The sequence below is a fragment of the Eucyclogobius newberryi genome, unplaced genomic scaffold (assembly GCF_026437365.1).
Source record: "Eucyclogobius newberryi isolate DKJ021-1_F unplaced genomic scaffold, fEucNew1.0.hap1 SCAF_21, whole genome shotgun sequence".
NCBI classification, from domain to species: Eukaryota; Metazoa; Chordata; class Actinopteri; order Gobiiformes; family Gobiidae; genus Eucyclogobius; species Eucyclogobius newberryi.
The window spans coordinates 13,145,445-13,163,285 of NW_027315846.1; the positions used below are offsets into that span (position 1 = coordinate 13,145,445).

At 41.7% G+C, this 17,841-nt stretch overlaps 1 protein-coding gene across 1 annotated transcript; it reads right to left on the minus strand.

Moving 5' to 3' along the window:
• Positions 1-32: 32 nt before the first annotated feature.
• On the minus strand, positions 33-14,242 carry trappc12 (trafficking protein particle complex subunit 12). Its single transcript, XM_072457457.1, has 9 exons — positions 14,090-14,242; positions 10,558-10,696; positions 8,180-8,292; positions 7,281-7,353; positions 5,828-5,901; positions 4,248-4,346; positions 2,469-2,572; positions 1,157-1,244; positions 33-1,062 (listed from the first exon to the last, which is right to left on the minus strand). Exons 1-9 carry the CDS (start codon positions 14,225-14,227, stop codon positions 820-822), a joined length of 1,071 nt encoding a protein of 356 aa, XP_072313558.1. The 5' UTR covers positions 14,228-14,242; the 3' UTR covers positions 33-819.
• Positions 14,243-17,841: the final 3,599 nt, after the last annotated feature.

A 17,841-nucleotide genomic window follows, 5' to 3' on the forward strand; every position in this document is an offset into this window, starting at 1 on the left:
GCTGTGCCGACAGGAGGAAGAAGCTTAAAACGGGACCTCTGTGGACATTTATTAGACTTTAAGCACACCGAAGCTCAGGATAATGCCCGTGTCAAGTCTCACATTATGAGGCGGAAACTCCCTTTAAACCACTGCCAATCTGTAGTGCAATGAACAGGTCTCTGTTCAACAACTTTGTCCCGTTAACTTTTGGTGCATTTCTGATCGACATTTTTGAAATAAGAGATTGAATGGTTGTTCCCTTGTTAAACGCTTGTACAAAAAAAAAAGCATGAAGCTGGAGCCTTTCCGACAAATAAGATGCATTTTAACATCTTTAAAAAAACATAAATATATTACTTTGTGCCACATTACGACTGTATAGGACAGGTGTGATGTACCACGTCGAAATAAGTCCATATGCATTATATTGAATTATGTTTGCACTTATCATGGTGTACTTGTGTGGAACCGTAGGAAGCCAAATCTAACATTGATGACATGACAAAGCGTATAGCAAATAAACTGCAGTAAAATGCCTTCTGGTTGTCAAAACAGCATTTATCAATCCAATGCTGCTTCTAAATGTAAATCTTCCATTCTTTTTCCCATTTCCTCTTATTTCACCATTGAAGTTTCACTTAGTTTTGAGTTTGCCCATGGTTCATGAAGTCCTCATGAAGCGCTCCGAATGTACAGAAACGTGAATATAAAAACAAGAAGATACATATATGAGGGCAGACATGTACATGATCTTAGAGTCCTTTCCCCTTACAAAATGGCTTCTAATAAGTTTAAAGATCAATATTTTCTCATTTAAGTCTTTTCCGCACACATTTCTCAGACCAGTTTGAGACATTGCGTGTTGAAGCTGTCTCCCTCGCGGCCGGCCACAGCCTCCAGCAGCGCCTGCTTCTTCTGGGTGCTGCGTGAAGACTCCAGCTCGTACATAGTGGTGAGGTTGAAGAGGACGCTCTCGTGCAGGTACTGGGCTGGGTCCTGTTGCACCAGGCCCTCCAGCTGCCCCAGGGACTCCTTCAGACGACCCAGGTACAGCAAGCACACCGCTGCGTTGTTGTTAGCCTGAAATAACACACATGTGGATGGAAACGTGTGCAAATCCACATCCGACCTCGTGTTTCTGTGCGGAGAATATGTTGAAAGAGAATGCACTTACCACAGGGTTTTTGGGGTCGAGCTGTAACACTTCAGTAAATGATGAGTACGCTTCAGTGTAATTATTCTGACTGAGGTAGACAAACGCTCTGGAAAACAGAACGCACACGATATTAGGCACAAAACTGTTGTTGTATTGCTTAAAAAACTATTCATCGGCTTCTGAATGATGAACAATTAGGACCGTTACCGTCGCAATTAACCATTAAAACTAAATGTGCTACCTTTTGAACGGTGAATAGTCCTTAAAATGTTGGCTATAACCCATGAAGAGAGTTATTATTGGTAATGTCCTGCTTGTGTATAATAAATGAATTAAAAATGTAATGTATAAATAACCGCTCCAGTGGCTGAGCTGATCAATACACTTAGAGATTGATAAACGGGCCCTTTGTCGTCCCGCGCTGCACCGGCCTCGCCTACAAACCGCCACGGGTCACGGTTCAGCTCAAGATTTGCAACTTCGAGACACAATCGAGCCCATTTGGTTTAGATAAAAAAATACCATCTAATCTTGTGATGTTTAATGAAAAAAAAAAAAAAATCCATTTTATCAAGCTACATCTACATTTTTAGAATATGTTTGGCCTGTGAGGTTTTGTGTGTGTGGAAAGGATATATGAAACAATAAAAGAGTGAAGAGCAAGGAGAGGCATTCGGCAAACGATAATTACTTTTCTTCACTTTGGTGTTTTAATTCAAATATGTTATTACCTTTAAACACTATTAATGCATTTAAAAAAATAGGCAACATGTTTTTTCATTGTTCACTTTAGTCTGTATTAATACTATCAGGAAGTTGAGGTGGGCAATATGTCGAAATGTAGATAATGTTTTGAAGAAATGCAAAAATTTTAATCTATCATAATAAAAATGCTACAAAAACAGTTATAAAATGTATATTGTAAACTTTCAAATAAGAGTGTAAGGACATATGTCTGCACTTTTGTGATCAATTATACATACATTTCACATTTAAAGACAAGTTTTCCCACTTTTCTGTTGGATTTACATAATATCGTCTGACTATCGTTGTCGGGATCCTCCCAAAAAAAGAAAATAAAAAATCATGATCACATTTTTGTCCATGTTGCCAAGACCTGCAGTATCAGGAAGTCAGCAACACTATCAGTCATGGGGCTGTGTGAAGGGAGCCTGGGCTGAGTGCGAGCCTGTGCCTTATACTTCACATCTCCTCAGGACACAGCAGCACAGGCGCCTCCTGTGCTAAATCACACACCATCAGGAGGCACAAACCCCAGAAACTCCCCGAAGGCACAGCTGCTACCATCAACGTCTCTCTCTCACCTCACCTGTTCATCACCATGCACGTGCTGTCGCCGGGCTGGCTGCCTTTCATCTGGCACGCCTTCTCCACGTCCTGGAAGTATTTCTCTGCAGTTTTAACATCTCCGACCTGGTGAAGTAACGGCGAGCAATACGTTTTCAATATTGCACAATGACTCCAGCACAGTCCAATGAACGAGACGTGTAAAAATGCAGCAAAAAAACTTAATTGCACTTGGACAGCAACTGACATTTACCCGAATCAAAGTTAAAGTTAGGTTCCTAGCTCTCACAAATTCATCATTAATATTCACATGCATTCTTTTTAAGGTGTGACTTTAGTGAAAGAAGTGAAACTGGGGTCGCATCCTTTTTCATAGTTTTGGCCCGGGTGCGACTTAAACTCCAGAGCGACTTATATGTGATATTATTTGTTATTTTCACACTGACAACCGCAAGAGGGCGCTCTAGGCTCTCAGCGACGCAGAAGAAGAATCAGCACTTCTTCTACCTCCAGAGTTTGGAGAGTTGTGTAGAAGTGACACAGAGGAGGAAGAATTTTAATGGATTTAGTGATTTGGGGTAATACTGATGCTTTGGTAAACTTGTTAGCATGTTCTTTATGCTATAGTTATCTGAATAACTGAATATGTTACGTTAACATACCAGACACTTACCACAGTTCTGTCTGTGCGTCATGTAGCTGAAGGTGTTACGTTAGCATACGTGCAGCTATTCAACATCTTCTTTAATCTGTTATTATTTTAAATTGCATTTCAAGATTAAATGTCTGTTTTTGGTCTTGGATTTTATCAAATAAATTTCCCCTCACAATTTATACTCCGGTGCGACTTATAGTCCGCAGCCACAGACAACGTGAAGCAGTTTAATTGAGCTATTTAAAGCAGTTTAATTGAGCTATTTAAGATACTCTTTAGTGGAAAATACAAAATGTACTCATTTACAAGAAAAAATCCAGGAATCTTATTAAAAGTATGTAATTGTGGATTAAATTCGGGTCATCTATTGTTCACCTACAGACTAGAGAGAGATGGTGGTTCAAATATCACTCAAAAGTCTGATATTGTTTCCTTGGGCAAGACATTCACATTGCCAGCAGTACTTTTTTACATCTTGTAAACACGCAAATGGATTTGTTTCTAAGGTTTTGTTTTGTTTACGTTAAACCAGAGTTGTAACATATCAAATTTCAATGTTATAATTATCGAAGAAACACAACGACCCTAACCCACATTTATTTACAATTACTGACCAAACCCTAAGTCTAATACATAACCAGTCCTTTAGTATGTGACCTACCGTAGTAAATATGACATAAACAGTCAGATAAAAAGCACCTTACATTTAGTTTGACCTTTTTGGGGAAAATATTCAATTGAAAAGTCAAACTTTGAGATAATATATTCTTTGTTATTATAAGTAAAAAAACAAACAAACAAGAGCACATGTGAGCACAAAGCAAAATAAAGCAAAATAAATCCATCATGGAACATAAACATTTCTTCACCTAACCATTGTTAAAGTCTCTAAAGGCACAATAGGGATAACAGGCTATAGAAAAAGCACTTAAATCAGCCTATTTAAGGAAGCATGTTAACTGAACATTAACAGCCGCTAAACCATTTTGTGTCTAGACGTGAAGTACTCAGAAACAGTGCTACTAATAGGTCACCTGAGTTTTAGCAGCCGCTCTTATGGTCGATTGCACTTTTATAGCAGACACAAAATGCATGTAGTAATGACCTACAAGTCTCTTCATCCATTTATACAGCGTCCATACAAACCTGCAAGAAGATGCGTCCAACAGCGCTGAGAAGCTGCACTCTCTGCTTGGGTTCATATTGGATAATGGATTGATAGGTCTCCACAGCTAGGATGTAATCCTGAAAGGGAAAAAAAAGGGATTTAAAAAGTTGAGAGAGGTGAAGCCAGGTAAACAGCGGGAGGCAGGGGCAGGTGGAGGGCGAGGCGGGTGGATTTGAGGTGTGCGGTGAGAGAGTGTGGGCATTAATCAAACATATGGAGTATTAGCCGGGCGAATGTGACCCCGCTCCACGGCTCCACGCTGCACCGCGACGCATCGCTCAAGCTGTGACTGGACTGCTGAGCGCGCCCCGCCACAGAGGTCACCCGCGCCAGAGAGGGACGCGTTTACTGCATTTTAGGAGAGGAAATTTACTCTTTTTAATGAGAATATATCACAACATAAAACTGAACTCTGTATGGTAGATATTAGTTATTTTGGGTCATTGAGGGTTTATTTACCTACGCATATATGATCATTTCATAAAGTAATGGTTGCTTGTCACAATCATGCGAACAAACTTCAACTACTAAGATTAGTGGTCAAGTAGTCAGTAGCGATTATTTTTTCGTCAAGTCGACTAGTCAAATGGTTATGTCTATTGTACACTGATATTTTTAAACACAGGTTGAAATATTAAAGCTTATCGATAAAGAATATGTACAAAGTGTATTATTGATGAAATTGTTGTATTATTGTTGACATTTTGATTTAATAATGTTACTGTCTTTGTTATAAAAAAGGTCTGTTAGTACTGATAATGATTATAAACACATACGAGAATTGCTTTTTATAGTCAACTAGTCAAAATTAGTCAATAGTTTAAGCCTGTTCATGACTTCTAATTTAGGATGGTTAATTATTTGAGAAGATCCATTAGTTTTGTTTTATATAGTTTTAATAATATTAGTTTAAACAATAGTCTAACAACTTTGCACAATAAAATAATGAGGAATGTTAGCTTAGATCCATAATCCACACCTTAACATAACACCTTATCCTCACAGCATTTAATATTTATGATGTAGTCTGCTGGATAAAGGTCTAATAATAATATTTTTATCTGTGATATTATTAATAAAATGGTGAACTGCAATATGGATTGAAGCAGCATTTAAAATATATATATATATATATTCAATTATATTTGAATTGGAAGCTTCATTAAATACATTTTTATAAACACAAGTAAACCCACAGCTTTGTTGCACTGCTGTGAAATCGGCACCTCAACAAAGAGAACCTTGCAGCTTTGCGTCTCGCCAGTAGATGGCACTGTGGCTCTCTGTGGCGGTCTAATAGACGTCCCCACCCCAACCTCTCTCTCTCTCCACACATTTCTCTTGTTCCCTCTCTCACTGACCAAGAATCCAATTAGTGGTCAGTCTGGGGGGATTTCACTGTGAATCCTCCACCAGCCTGGCATCAGAGATCTCAAAGCCCCCCTCCTCCCCCTCTCTCACGCACACACAAAACCACACGTGCACATATTTGGGCAGGCACACCCACACCCCCCCCGCGCGCGCACACGCACACGCACACACACACGCACACACACACCTTCATCAGCAGCAGGCAGTTGGCCATGGAGTACATGACCCGGCTGAGGCGAGACTTCCACAGTTTCAGGGACGCTGCAGGGAAACGGCACACACAAGGGGGTTCGAGTCATTATTTTTGGGCAACTTCCTGTTTTTTTTTGTTCCTAGCCTAAATTTTGGGCGTCCTTATAACGTCACCTGATATTTCCGCTCGATCCATTCTTCCCACAGCCCCCTCCCCGCTTCTCTCCCCGTTTCCTCACTCCACACGGGGGTTTATTTTAAGGCGAGCTGGTGAGGCAGGAGGAACACACTGCGGCACAGTCTTTTGCCTCAGACAGCGAGTGCGGAGGGCTATTAGTATGCAGCGCTGCACATGTATGAGAATCTATGTGCGCGCGTGTGTGTGTGTTGAAGGGGGAAGAGCTAATCACTCAGTAGGGGTCTGATGTGCGAAGGCAAGGCCCGAGCGTTATTGACTTGACTGGGGGCTGTGTGCGTGGGCAGCGAGAGGAGAGGCAGAGGGCACAACCATTACACTGCTTTTCGAAAGGGGAAAACGCAGGCAGCACCACTTCGTTTCACACGCATCACACTCGCGTCACATGGGACAATTTTACCCAATTATAAGAAAAGCATCTCTGTGCATTTAGTGTCACATCTGTCGCATTGTTAGTGCCCCCAAATAAGCTCATAAGAAGCAGCTTTTTGTCAGGTATGAGGCAGAAAATGTGGACATGTGTTGGACAGCACATGGTAATACAAATGTGACATTATCTGGATATTGAAGTGCATGACAATAAGTCTTTGAAAAAACAAGTCGAGCTCGTCTGCCTTTAATATGGTCATAATCTTGAGGAGGAAACTGGAAAAGTGCTTCTGTTACTCATAGAGATCAAAGGCTTTTAAAGTAAATCAGATCGTTTAAATAACAATCATATTACCTTTATATTTAACATTTTCATTTTTTAAAAAGGTTTCCACATTGAAGTTGAACCGAAAAACATCAACTAATTCAAACAATTAAAGATTTAGGTGAAGATGGTAGTGCTTGGTGTGATCTTATTATTCAAGAGAGTCACATGGGCAGCAAACAGCATTATGGAGCACGAATCTACCTAAGATTACAAATAGGTGTGTCGAACGCTCTCATTTCTCTGCCACACCGGTGCAGATGTGAGTGGATTGGCTGGGATTGATTTGTATTGATCCGGTTGGCGCGAAGGGCTGGGGAGACATTTGATATTCAGCACGAGTACCAAAGCGGTGAGGTGCTAAACACTTTCCGAGCGCCGCATTGGTGTGTGGTTTGGAGCGTTCCTGCTGCAGTCCTGCACCAGGTGTGTGCCTCTGACTCAATATCTGAATTACCCACTGGGCCCGTGACCTCACTCTCCTCCCACAGCGTGATGCAGTCTGGGACGGGGGCCAGCGCTGTTGCCAACTGTCTGTGTGAACGTGCGCGTACGTACCTTGCCTATTCTCCTGTGTTAGCGTGACCATGCTGCCGTCCTCTGCCAAGCCCTTTTCCAAGTTCTCCAGAATCTGCCAAAATAGTCAAAACATTTTTTTTACTTTAATTCCAGTGCTGCAGATTTATAGTGGGGTTTGCTGGGTTTGCATTTTCAAGTAGCTTCCTTGTCTGAGATGAAAAGTGCACGATGTACTTTTCTGCCCTAGAACGTTCCGCAGTATGGCATTAAACGTATTGCTCTACATGGATACAGTTGACGACACAGGGCCAAGTTAGAGATCAGATCTGTGGCGAGGAGAAATAATTTATGTTTTTCATGGTTGGTTTTTGCAATAAACAGCAAATATAATTGAATAATTGCAGGATGGATACGTTTGATACTGTGGAACATTTCAGGCAATAACAAACAGACACAAAGACGGTCCAGTAAATACCAGTAAAGTTACATAGTGCACCTTTAATAATTGTGGTATTTGTAGAACTAAATTAAACAAAACCCAAACTATATATACAACTGTAGAGTGTAGTATTATTTTACATTTTGTTTGGTGTACTGGAATTTATTTATTGCCAGTTAGATAATACCAGGTCTATACATTTGCCCAAAAAGTGAGGTCCTCAAATGGCCTATTCTCTTAACAGTCGCTAGTTCAATGCATAAAAATAATTGTTCATTGTCATATATAAATATTAAAATGGGAAAATTATGCACAGACAGCTGCTCGCTACTTCAACTTATTCTTTCGTTGTCTACTTTAACTTTTTTCACTACCGTTTAGAGCGCAAGAATTTCCACGTCTAATACTCTTTACGTAGGCGTGGGGTGTAATTGTCTGAATACTACATATATATGGGAGTCCAGAGGCTGCGGTCGTGCGGCGTGTACTGTATACTAACAGCGAGGCAGACAGTTCGGAGGGTGTGCAGCCGGTCCAGAGCCTCCTGGGGTTTGGCCAGGTATTGTGGAAGCTCGGCGTGCAGTAGGCGCATGGAGAACGGCACCATGGAGCCTGTGGAGAGAGAGAGAAAGAGAGAGAGAAAGAGAGGGTGTGAGATAGAGGAGGGAGTGAGGGAGAGGAACGAGAGAGAGGGAGAGAGGCGCCGAGAAAGAGAGAAAGACGGGGAAGAGGGAGTGTGAGAGACAAGGAAATAGGAACCAGGGTGGGATGAGGACAGAGCCGGGGAGAGGAACCAAAAAAAAAAGGATAAAAAAAAATAAAACATTGAGGGGAGGCGGAGAGAGACGAGATGAGAATATAAACCCATCCACCCACACACAAGACTGCACACAGCCCTGGAGGCAGCAACCTACAGATGGCATTGAGCTACGTATGGCTGCTTATTAAACCTCTCATCTGTGTGTGTGTGCAAGGCGGCGCCATCACTCATGTCTGCGCCTCCATCACTCACACCGTCTCCTGCTCTCCCTCTCTCACACACGCACACACAAACACATACACACAATCACGCACACACACCGGAGCACAAAACTGGAAGAGCCTATATTCAGGTGAGTCCCCAGGCTTTGATCAGGCGCTCTTTGATACCGCCATCAGATCTCAGGTAGCTGGGCCGCCTCTCCACAGCAGCGCGGCAACATATCTCTATTCGCATCGATCTGCTCAGTGTGTTCTGTAGCTCCGACGCATTTAGCCCGCTGACACTAGCTGTGCCCTGTATTACATGATATTAGCTTCTCGCTGACCGCCGCACACGCCTTATTCCTCTTAATTTGAGAGGTCAGCGCGTTTCATCAGCTTCGACTTGAATATTTTAGATCGTAGTTGGGAGGGTAGAGTAAAAGCAACCATCTTTAAGAAGAAAAGTGATTGACACAACAGAAGAGTTGTCATGGGTCCCAATCTAAGGCTTTTAAAACAATATTGATCACATCAACTTGGGGTCAAATCTGTCATCTCCATTGTCATTTTTACTCCAAAATAACAAGAAGATTTATAAACTATCGACTCCTCTAGTTTAAGGTTATGGTACACTTTATTGTTCCCGTAGAGAAATGGATCCTCTGCATTTGACCCATCCGCTGGGGCAATCTATAGTTTTGATCTTTTGTGAAGCTGTAAGTTACAGCTGTATAATGAAAATATCAGAATAAAAAAAAAAAAAAAATTGTATTGCCATCGTCAGTGAAGAAAAAAATATACCAGACGGAGCAGTTATTTGTGTAAATGTTGTTGAAGAAAACATATCGTCAGTGAAAGTTATGCATTATGGTCAAGGTCGACAGTTTCAAGATCTCTTTTTCATCAACTTGTAACATCTGAAGAAAGGCATACGACTTACCAGTGGTTTCCTAATGCCAGTCTATTCATGGGAACACACACAAAACTGTCATCTAGTCCAACTTTTTAATTTTGCTTGTATTAAACCTGAGCAGCAGCAAGTGCTTTCAATCTTTCGTGCTTTAAAGGGAAAAGAGCAAAAGTGGAACACTAGCCTTTGAATACAACATCCAGCCATGAACAAAAAAAGTAAGAACGTCTTTGAATTATGTGGCTTTCATCTTCTAACATTTGTAAGTTTCCAATTGAACCCAACTTTTCATTTGCTGAACAATGCAACTGACATTGGCGTTTTTGTTGTTGTTGTTTTTTTGAGTCTTCGGAGAGTTTTACACGGCCAGCTTGTCTCTTAAGGCGCTGGGCGAGTATGATCGCGGGTAATAAATAGTCAATGCAAGCGCCGCACTGGAGGAATGTTCGACTTCTGATACCAGGCTATAAAACTCGTGCCAGTTATGTCTGCAAGCACCTAGCAGGTCACAAAGCGTTTAATATTGAGCAACGGCAAGTCAATCGGTGCGCTGTAGCTTTGAGTACTCCTGTTTTTTTCGTTGCTCCGAGTGGGTTTGCTGCTTGTATGTGTGTGTCTCTGCCGCTGCTGCCTTCACTATGGTAGCCTGAGGGGCGAAGCAGATCCAAAGTAATGGGAATACATTAGAGAGCAATTCATGCAGTGTAAAAGGAGGAAAAACAAAACCAAAGAACTGCTGGAGATGGGGAGAGTTCTCGACAGTGCCGTGTAATATCACGCTCCTGGCAGAAACTTTCTTTTGCATATTTAATAGACCAATGGCATGCATGTGTGCAATCCTATAAGCACGGGTAAAACACATTTTGGAGGCCAAGTTGGTTAAGAAAAAGAAGGAAATAACTAAGGAAATGACCCTAAGATATGTCAAAATATGATGAAACTCATGGATAGTTTTACAAGTCAGAAAAAGTCGCAGCACTAGAGGTGGGTGTGGGTGTGCATACCTCTCCTTCCAGGGTAAACATTGGGGTAGTATTCATAGTAAAGGTCTGGTTGGTCCAGATTGCCAAAAGGCTCAAACTCCAGCTCTGCATTTTGGAAGAGGTTCAGCTTGGTAAGTAATGCCAGCCGCACAAACCAAAGCTGCAACAAAGGAAACACAACCGAATTTACACAATCACAAAGATTTGAAGTTATTTTTAATCGGACCAATTTAGAAATAATCTTCTGGTCTGGTTTCAAATGCATAAGACTGACACAGTTTTGGCAAGAATGTATTCCTGTTTAATTTGTGAAATTAGACATTTTTCAGAATTAGAATCAGAATAGGTTTATTGTCAATGAACAGAATTCACAAACATAAGGAACTTGCTTTGGTTTTACTTGCTTTTGCTTTTGATTTCCTGCAACATAAAAAAAAAAACGAACAATGATAAAACAACCTATCAAAAAGAAAAAACAATTAAAATCTGCTATATATAGATACAAAATAGGCTTACTACGTACACACATTTACAGTTGAATTTACATATGTAGTGCAGAAAGTGAACAGTGCAGTGGGTAATTAAAGTATGGTTAAAGTGACAGGTGTTTAAGAAGTGTTCATGAGTCCAACAGCAGAGGGATAGAAACTGTTCTTGTGGCGTGAGGTTCTGGTCCGCTCCCCTCAGCCTCCTGCCTGAGGGGAGCGGCTCAAATAGTCCGTGTCCAGGGTGAGAAGGGTCGGCAGTGATCCAACCTGCTCGTCCCAGAGCCCTGGAGACGTACAGGTCCTGCAAAGATGGAAGTCCGCAGCTGATCACCTTCTCAGCAGAGCGCACAGTGTGCTGTAGTCTCTGTTTGTCACTGGCTGTGGCTCCAGCAAACCACACGGTGATGGAGGAGGTGAGGATGGACTAACTGATGGCCGTGTAGACCTGCACCATCATCTGCGCTGTCAGCTTGGCTTTCCTCAGCTGCAGCAGGAAGTACATTCTCTGCTGGGCCTTCTTGATGAGGGAGCTGATGGTGGGCTCCCACTTGAGGTCCTGGGTGATGGTGGTGCCGAGAAAGCGGAGGGGGTCCACAGTGGTGATGGAGAGTCTGTCATGGTGAGGGGGGGTTGGGGGGCTGTGACTTTCCTGAAGTCCACGATAATCTCCACTGTCTTCTGGGCGTTGAGCTCCAGGTTGTTACCGCTGCACCAGGACACCAGCTGGTCCACCTGCCTCCTGTAGACAGACTCATCCCTGTCTGAGATGAGACCGATTAGGGTGGTGTCATCCGCACCTTGATCAGTTTTACGAAGCCGTGGCTGGAGGTGCAGCAGTTTGAAGAGCAGGGGAGAGAGTACACAGCCCTGTGGATCTCCTTTGCTGATAGTCCGAGTGTCTGACATTCTTCCCCAGCCGCATGCACTGCTTCCAATCCGTCAGGAAGTCAGTGATCCCCCTGCACGTGGAGTCAGGCACGTTGAGCTGGGAGAGCCTGTCCTGGAGCAGAGCAGGGAGGATGGTGTTGAATGCAGAGCTGAAGTCCAAAAACAGGATCTTGGCAAAGGTTCCCGGGGAGTCCAGATGCTGCAAGTTGAAGTGGAGTGCCAGGTTGATGACGTCGTTCATAGACCTGTTGGCTCGGTAGACTTAATGACGATATAATGAACTAAAATAATCATAACTTTACATCATGTTGAACAACACATTGATCTAATACAGCTAAAAATGGAACAACTGACAGGTACAATTGACTTCCTATTCAAAATGCAGAGCTGATAGGCCACACTTCTTGGAAGTGTACATGTTTTTAGTTATGAAAAATGGCTATACAACTTTTTTAAGTGAAATGTAAAAGCAGATATGAAGATATCACCAATACATTTTAAAATGTATTTTGGTGGAATGTGCAATAATACATTTTTAATCAAGATTTAGTCATCTTTAATAAACAATGATCAGCTTGGGTCTTTTTAAATGGAGAGGTTTACAGCCAATCCTCTGTCAGTAAAAAGCAGAACAGAGGACCACGTTGCGCACAAATTCTCGAGAGCAAGAGCCCATATGCACCTGGATCTTAGCCCGGGCCGGTTCAGCTGCGCTCTTATCTATCTGATGTAGCTGAAGACAGACACTGCCCCTGACCCAGAGAGGACAGATCTGACAGCTCCAGAGCCCATAAGGAGACTGTCCTGTGACCCACCCTTCAGTCTGTATCAGCAGCACGGCATTAACACACAGACAGAGGAGAACAGTATGCACACGAGGGTGAGGTAAGGCATTTAGCATTTCAATGGTGAGAAGCGCGGAACAAGTACAATCTCCCATAACGTACAGTACAATGATAATAGTGAATAGTGGTTGGCAAATGCAGAAAAAGTAGACATCTTAATCCAGTAGCAATTGCCCTTAACCTTTATGGTAAAAGTATTTTATCATTTCATTTAAACATTCTATGCTAATTCAACATTTGCTAACATCTATTAGAAAAAGCTGTTTAAAAAGCAAAAAACAATCTTTGTTAGAGTTTTGACAATGTTTGACAAGAGGTTTTGGCCAATGTTAAAAGTCATCGCCTCCTATATCGGTTAAGATAATCTTCTGGCACCTTTATAGCTCTACCAGACTGGAAAAGTTTCTCGCAGTGCCAATGTCCTGTGGGTAAAGAGTGGGTGGTTAAAGTTGTCCAGTGCTGTCCACAGTTAACTTTGTTCATCATACTCAATATCACCAACGGAGTCATTGCTTTTTATTGACCCTTTGACAGTTCAGGGCAGCATACACCACCATTTTAATGTCTGGAAGGGATGCAAATGTATAATTATGAGCCATAAGTGAATGTATTGCATAGCCCCAAGTCTTAAATGAGCTCCTGCCATCCATCTTTTGTGCAAAATTTATACTACTACTTAATTTTTTATACTAGAGGTGGGTAATATTTTGAAATTATAATATTGTGAATGTGATTTTCAAGATATGGAAACTATGAATATTGTAAACTTTAGAATCCATTCGGGCTCAAACCAAACAGCGTGAGCCCGGCCGCTGCGGGCTTAACCAATCACAGCGCGGCATTGTGGTTTGGGCAAAAGTCAAAAGGGCAAACCTAAACAACCATGGCGATGCTGACAGATGTACTTTGGCCTATTTCAGCAGAAAAAACATGCACATAGAAGCTCTTTGTGTAACATAATACATTCATAATAACTTTATGTTGGACTGACATAATGTTTTCGTCAATATCGCCCACCCCTATTGAACACCAATATAATATGTGTAATCTTCAATAAATCAAAATAATTACAACCAGAACCAGTATTGATTAGATCTCACATTAGGGTTATTTATTTGATGATGGACAGCTAATCAATTAAGTGATTCATTGAATGCATATTCTACATCACGTCATCTTGATTTGCATGTAATCTCAAAATGCCCTCTTTTGTTTTTTTGGCCGCTACATTATGGCATTGGTGTGCGCCCAAAAATTCCGGCTCCCACTATTCTGCCCGCCCACTGGCTTCAAAAAGATGGACAGAGCGCTGAATGGTCACTGGCGTCGTACCTGCAGAGAGTCGGTGGTGTGGGAGGTTGCCTGGCCCGCTTTCCCGTATCCCTGACCATGAGCTGTCAGCAGCCGGCCCGTCAAATCCACCGCGGCACGCCAGTTCTTAGTGCTCTGCAGGGAAGAAGACACATACATAACATACAGTCCGCTCCAATCTGACAGGCCGAGGGAGGCAGGGAACTGGGCTCGTGGCAAAAAACTGTGCTGGGGTAGCTATCTTAAAACTTGATGTATGGTAACATGGTCAGGCCGACACTGTACTAACAGGAGTCTGTGGAAGTCCGGACTCTCTATAGCAGCAGTAATAGTATGTGGCTGTTTGAGTTCTGGGGTGCGCCTCTTGGGCTAGTATATTATAACATGTCAACTAAACATTGAAGCAAATAGGAGATTGAGACTATTATTCTTAAACAATAGTTCAGAAAAACCTTTATGAAAAAATAAGTAGTTGGCAAATGCATAAAAACACACATTGCTCATTTAAAAGTAATTGATTAATTTGTAATTCTTTAGAATAACCATAAACTATGTATGATGCATTAATAAGCACTCGTTATTTGTTAATGCTTTTATAGCATCACTTGGTGATTGAAAATAGTTTAAGAAGCTTATTAAGTCTCTTATAGACATTTTGTACATGGTTCACACATTTTTGGTTAATATCTTATCAATATTTAGGCAAGGCCAATTTATGTAGAGCAGAATTCGTACACAAGGTAATTTAAAGTGCATCACACAACAGGACATTTTTTTTTGGGCCGTGGCTGCAGACCTGCAGCGCAGTCAAATGGCCCAGCAGTTTCAGGAGCCGCGGCACAAAATAACATGGCAGTTTCGGCCGCGCGCCGCGGCTCTGTAGACACTCCCTTTTTTTTAAATCACGAAACAGATAAAGACATAATGGACAAGAGTGCAAATAAAATCCTTTCAGTTATGCACAGCTAAACATAATTATTTTTAGCCTAGATTTGAAACATTTCAGAGTTAAGTCCTCACATCTACAGAAAGACTGTTTTAGCTGCATGAAACTGAAAAGCAGATTCCCCATGTTTAGTCCTGACTCTGGGCATCAGCAGGAGGCCGGTCCCTGAGGTCTTCAGAGTCCGAGATGGTTCATATGGCACTATGTCCGAGATGTACTAGGCCATGGAGAGACTTGTATACAAGCAAAGCTATTCTCTGAGCCACAAGGAGCCAGTGCAGAGACCTGAGCACAGGACTAATGTGATCGTATTTCCTGGTTCTAGGACCCGGAGCAGACAAAGACTTTTTCTTCAGTCTGTGTCCGTAAGATTGATGAGTAGTATGGACAAAAAACGCAAAGTCTAAAAAATGTCTACTGGTTGCAATTTGTGTCTTTTAGGTCAGTTTCATTAGGATGATTGGTGTCTTGGTCATCTTCGTTCAGTAATATTGGTTTTTAATATGTTAGTTAACGAGATGAAAGGGGATGATGCTCAGAATGACTGACAACTATAATAACCATTAGCTGTCATTAGTCTTCACTGCCCCACCTCCTCGACTTGTTCAGAAAGAAAGTTTAAAGCATTCTACATATTTATCCACATTTATTTAAGTTTACGGCATGCTGCAGCTCTCTGCCAGGACACATTTGTTGGCAGATTGGGCTGTGTGCAGTGGAGGTATATAATTCAACAGTACATGCCCCGTCGCCATAGAAACATCTAGAGGACTGAGCGCCGAAAGCAAAAGTACATGTTTATATTACAAGTGAACCACAAAGTTACATTACTGTTTGATGAACAGTAAATGAGATATTTGGTTACATTACAAATATAAAATAAAAAATAGACCAACAGTGCTAATAATTTAATTTGATAGAAACTAGGGATGCAGTCGTCTAAAGAAGCTATGTGCATAAATTAGTCGACAAAAGGGGGCACAGACTATGATCTGACTCAAGCTGCACACTAACAGAAGGGAGGAAGGAAGGAAACGAGAACTACTAGTGAGTGAATAGTGTCTTCATACACTGACTGCGGTTTCTTCTTTCTGACACAACCATGTGGAAAGACAAATCCTGTGATCATGTAAAAGATGTCAGTGTGTTTGAGAAGGGTCAAATCATTGGCATCAAGCAGAGAAAACCTCTAAGGAGAAGCAGAAACTGATGTAATACAGATCTGAACCCCAGTGAGAGTCTTTAAGATGAACTTTGTGCAGTGGTCACTCTCTCCTATTATCAATACAAGATCATCTGGTGAAAAATAATGCAACACTAAATGGAAATAAATCTTTTAATTTTGCAGTACCTTATTGAAACTGCCACAGCAGATGTGTCCTGTAATCAAAGCTAAAGGTGGTGTGTGCCCCTTTTATTCTGATTTGGACAGGCAGAGTATGCAAAAAGGGAAATTAAACTCATGATTCACCCCATGGCTTCTTTCAGTGATGAAGTTTGCTTCATCCCTAAAAGTTTGTATGATTTTGTTTAGTTGTTCAAAAATTCTAGAGTTACAGAAAAAGCCAATGTGACTGACATTTTTTTCATTGGAACAAGAAAGTATTAAGACAAAATGAGAACATTTTCTCGTATTAACGCAAACATATTTTGCTCATAGCCATTGTTGAATATGGAAAGTTATTTTACACAGGAGTGCAATCTGTTCACAGTGTGCAGAGGAAGTGCCATTTAATTTAGCTAATGTTTAGTGATAACTTGTAGGCATATAGGCCTACTGTAATAAGCTCCAGGCCTATATATTTTAGACACTGCCAATGAGTCTCGAGACAGAAGCGTATATCCAAAGCTTGTCGGTCTTCGCGTAACCATAGTCAAATATGTTGCTGGCCTAGGGCGTTTGTGGCATATGGTGTATTTGATGATTGGTGGCCCGGATCATCAGCTGAAATGATCCGTGCAAATACGGTGTTGGTGCTGAGTCTCCTAATCAGCCACAATTTTCTCGGGAGCACACATGAGCCTGAACACTCATTTGCTCCAAGATGTCCCAACACACGTGCGTCTCAAGCCAAAAGGCTAATTTTGGATCTCCATGCTCGCTCCTGGGTGGCATTGACAACAAGCGAGAAGCTGAGAGGGAATGAGTGGCTACAAACTTCAAACTAAAGATCTACACAGCGAACAATTGTGGAAGCAGACATGGCCTGAAGCTCAAAATACAAGGCAGAATTGGGACATCTTGAAGCAAGTGAGATCAGAGCGTCAAGAATCATAGGTGCACTCCAGAAGAATAATGCTGTTCACAAGATGCAGCACCAACCACAGGTATTAGGGGCAAAACTGACAACCCTGAGCCCGTAACAGTCCTATTTGCCTTTGGGTACTCACAGATACACACTATGGATGTGAAGTCCTGTCTCATGGCTTAGTGGCATAATGTCCAAAAGGCATAGGCCTTGAGCGTATTACAATTGGCCTATGCCTAAAAATAAAGTTGTTAAAACAAGAAACTTGACCGTTATACATTGTTTTTTCTCGTTTTGACTGTATTTGAAATGTTTGAACGTTTCTAGTTGAACATATTTCACACATATCCATTGTTGAACGAATAGGGCAAGTCACTTTAAAAAGGAAAACACAATTTGTTTGCAGTCTGAAGACCAGGGCCGTTCTATGTGGAGTTTGCATGTTTCTCTCCATGTCTGGGTGGGTTTCCTCCATAAACTCAATAATACAGGTAAAATCCTCCAGTGAAGGTAGTCCTGACCAAGCTGAGCTCAAGATCACTGCTCCTGAGGAGATGCCCCAGTGGCATTGAAGGATG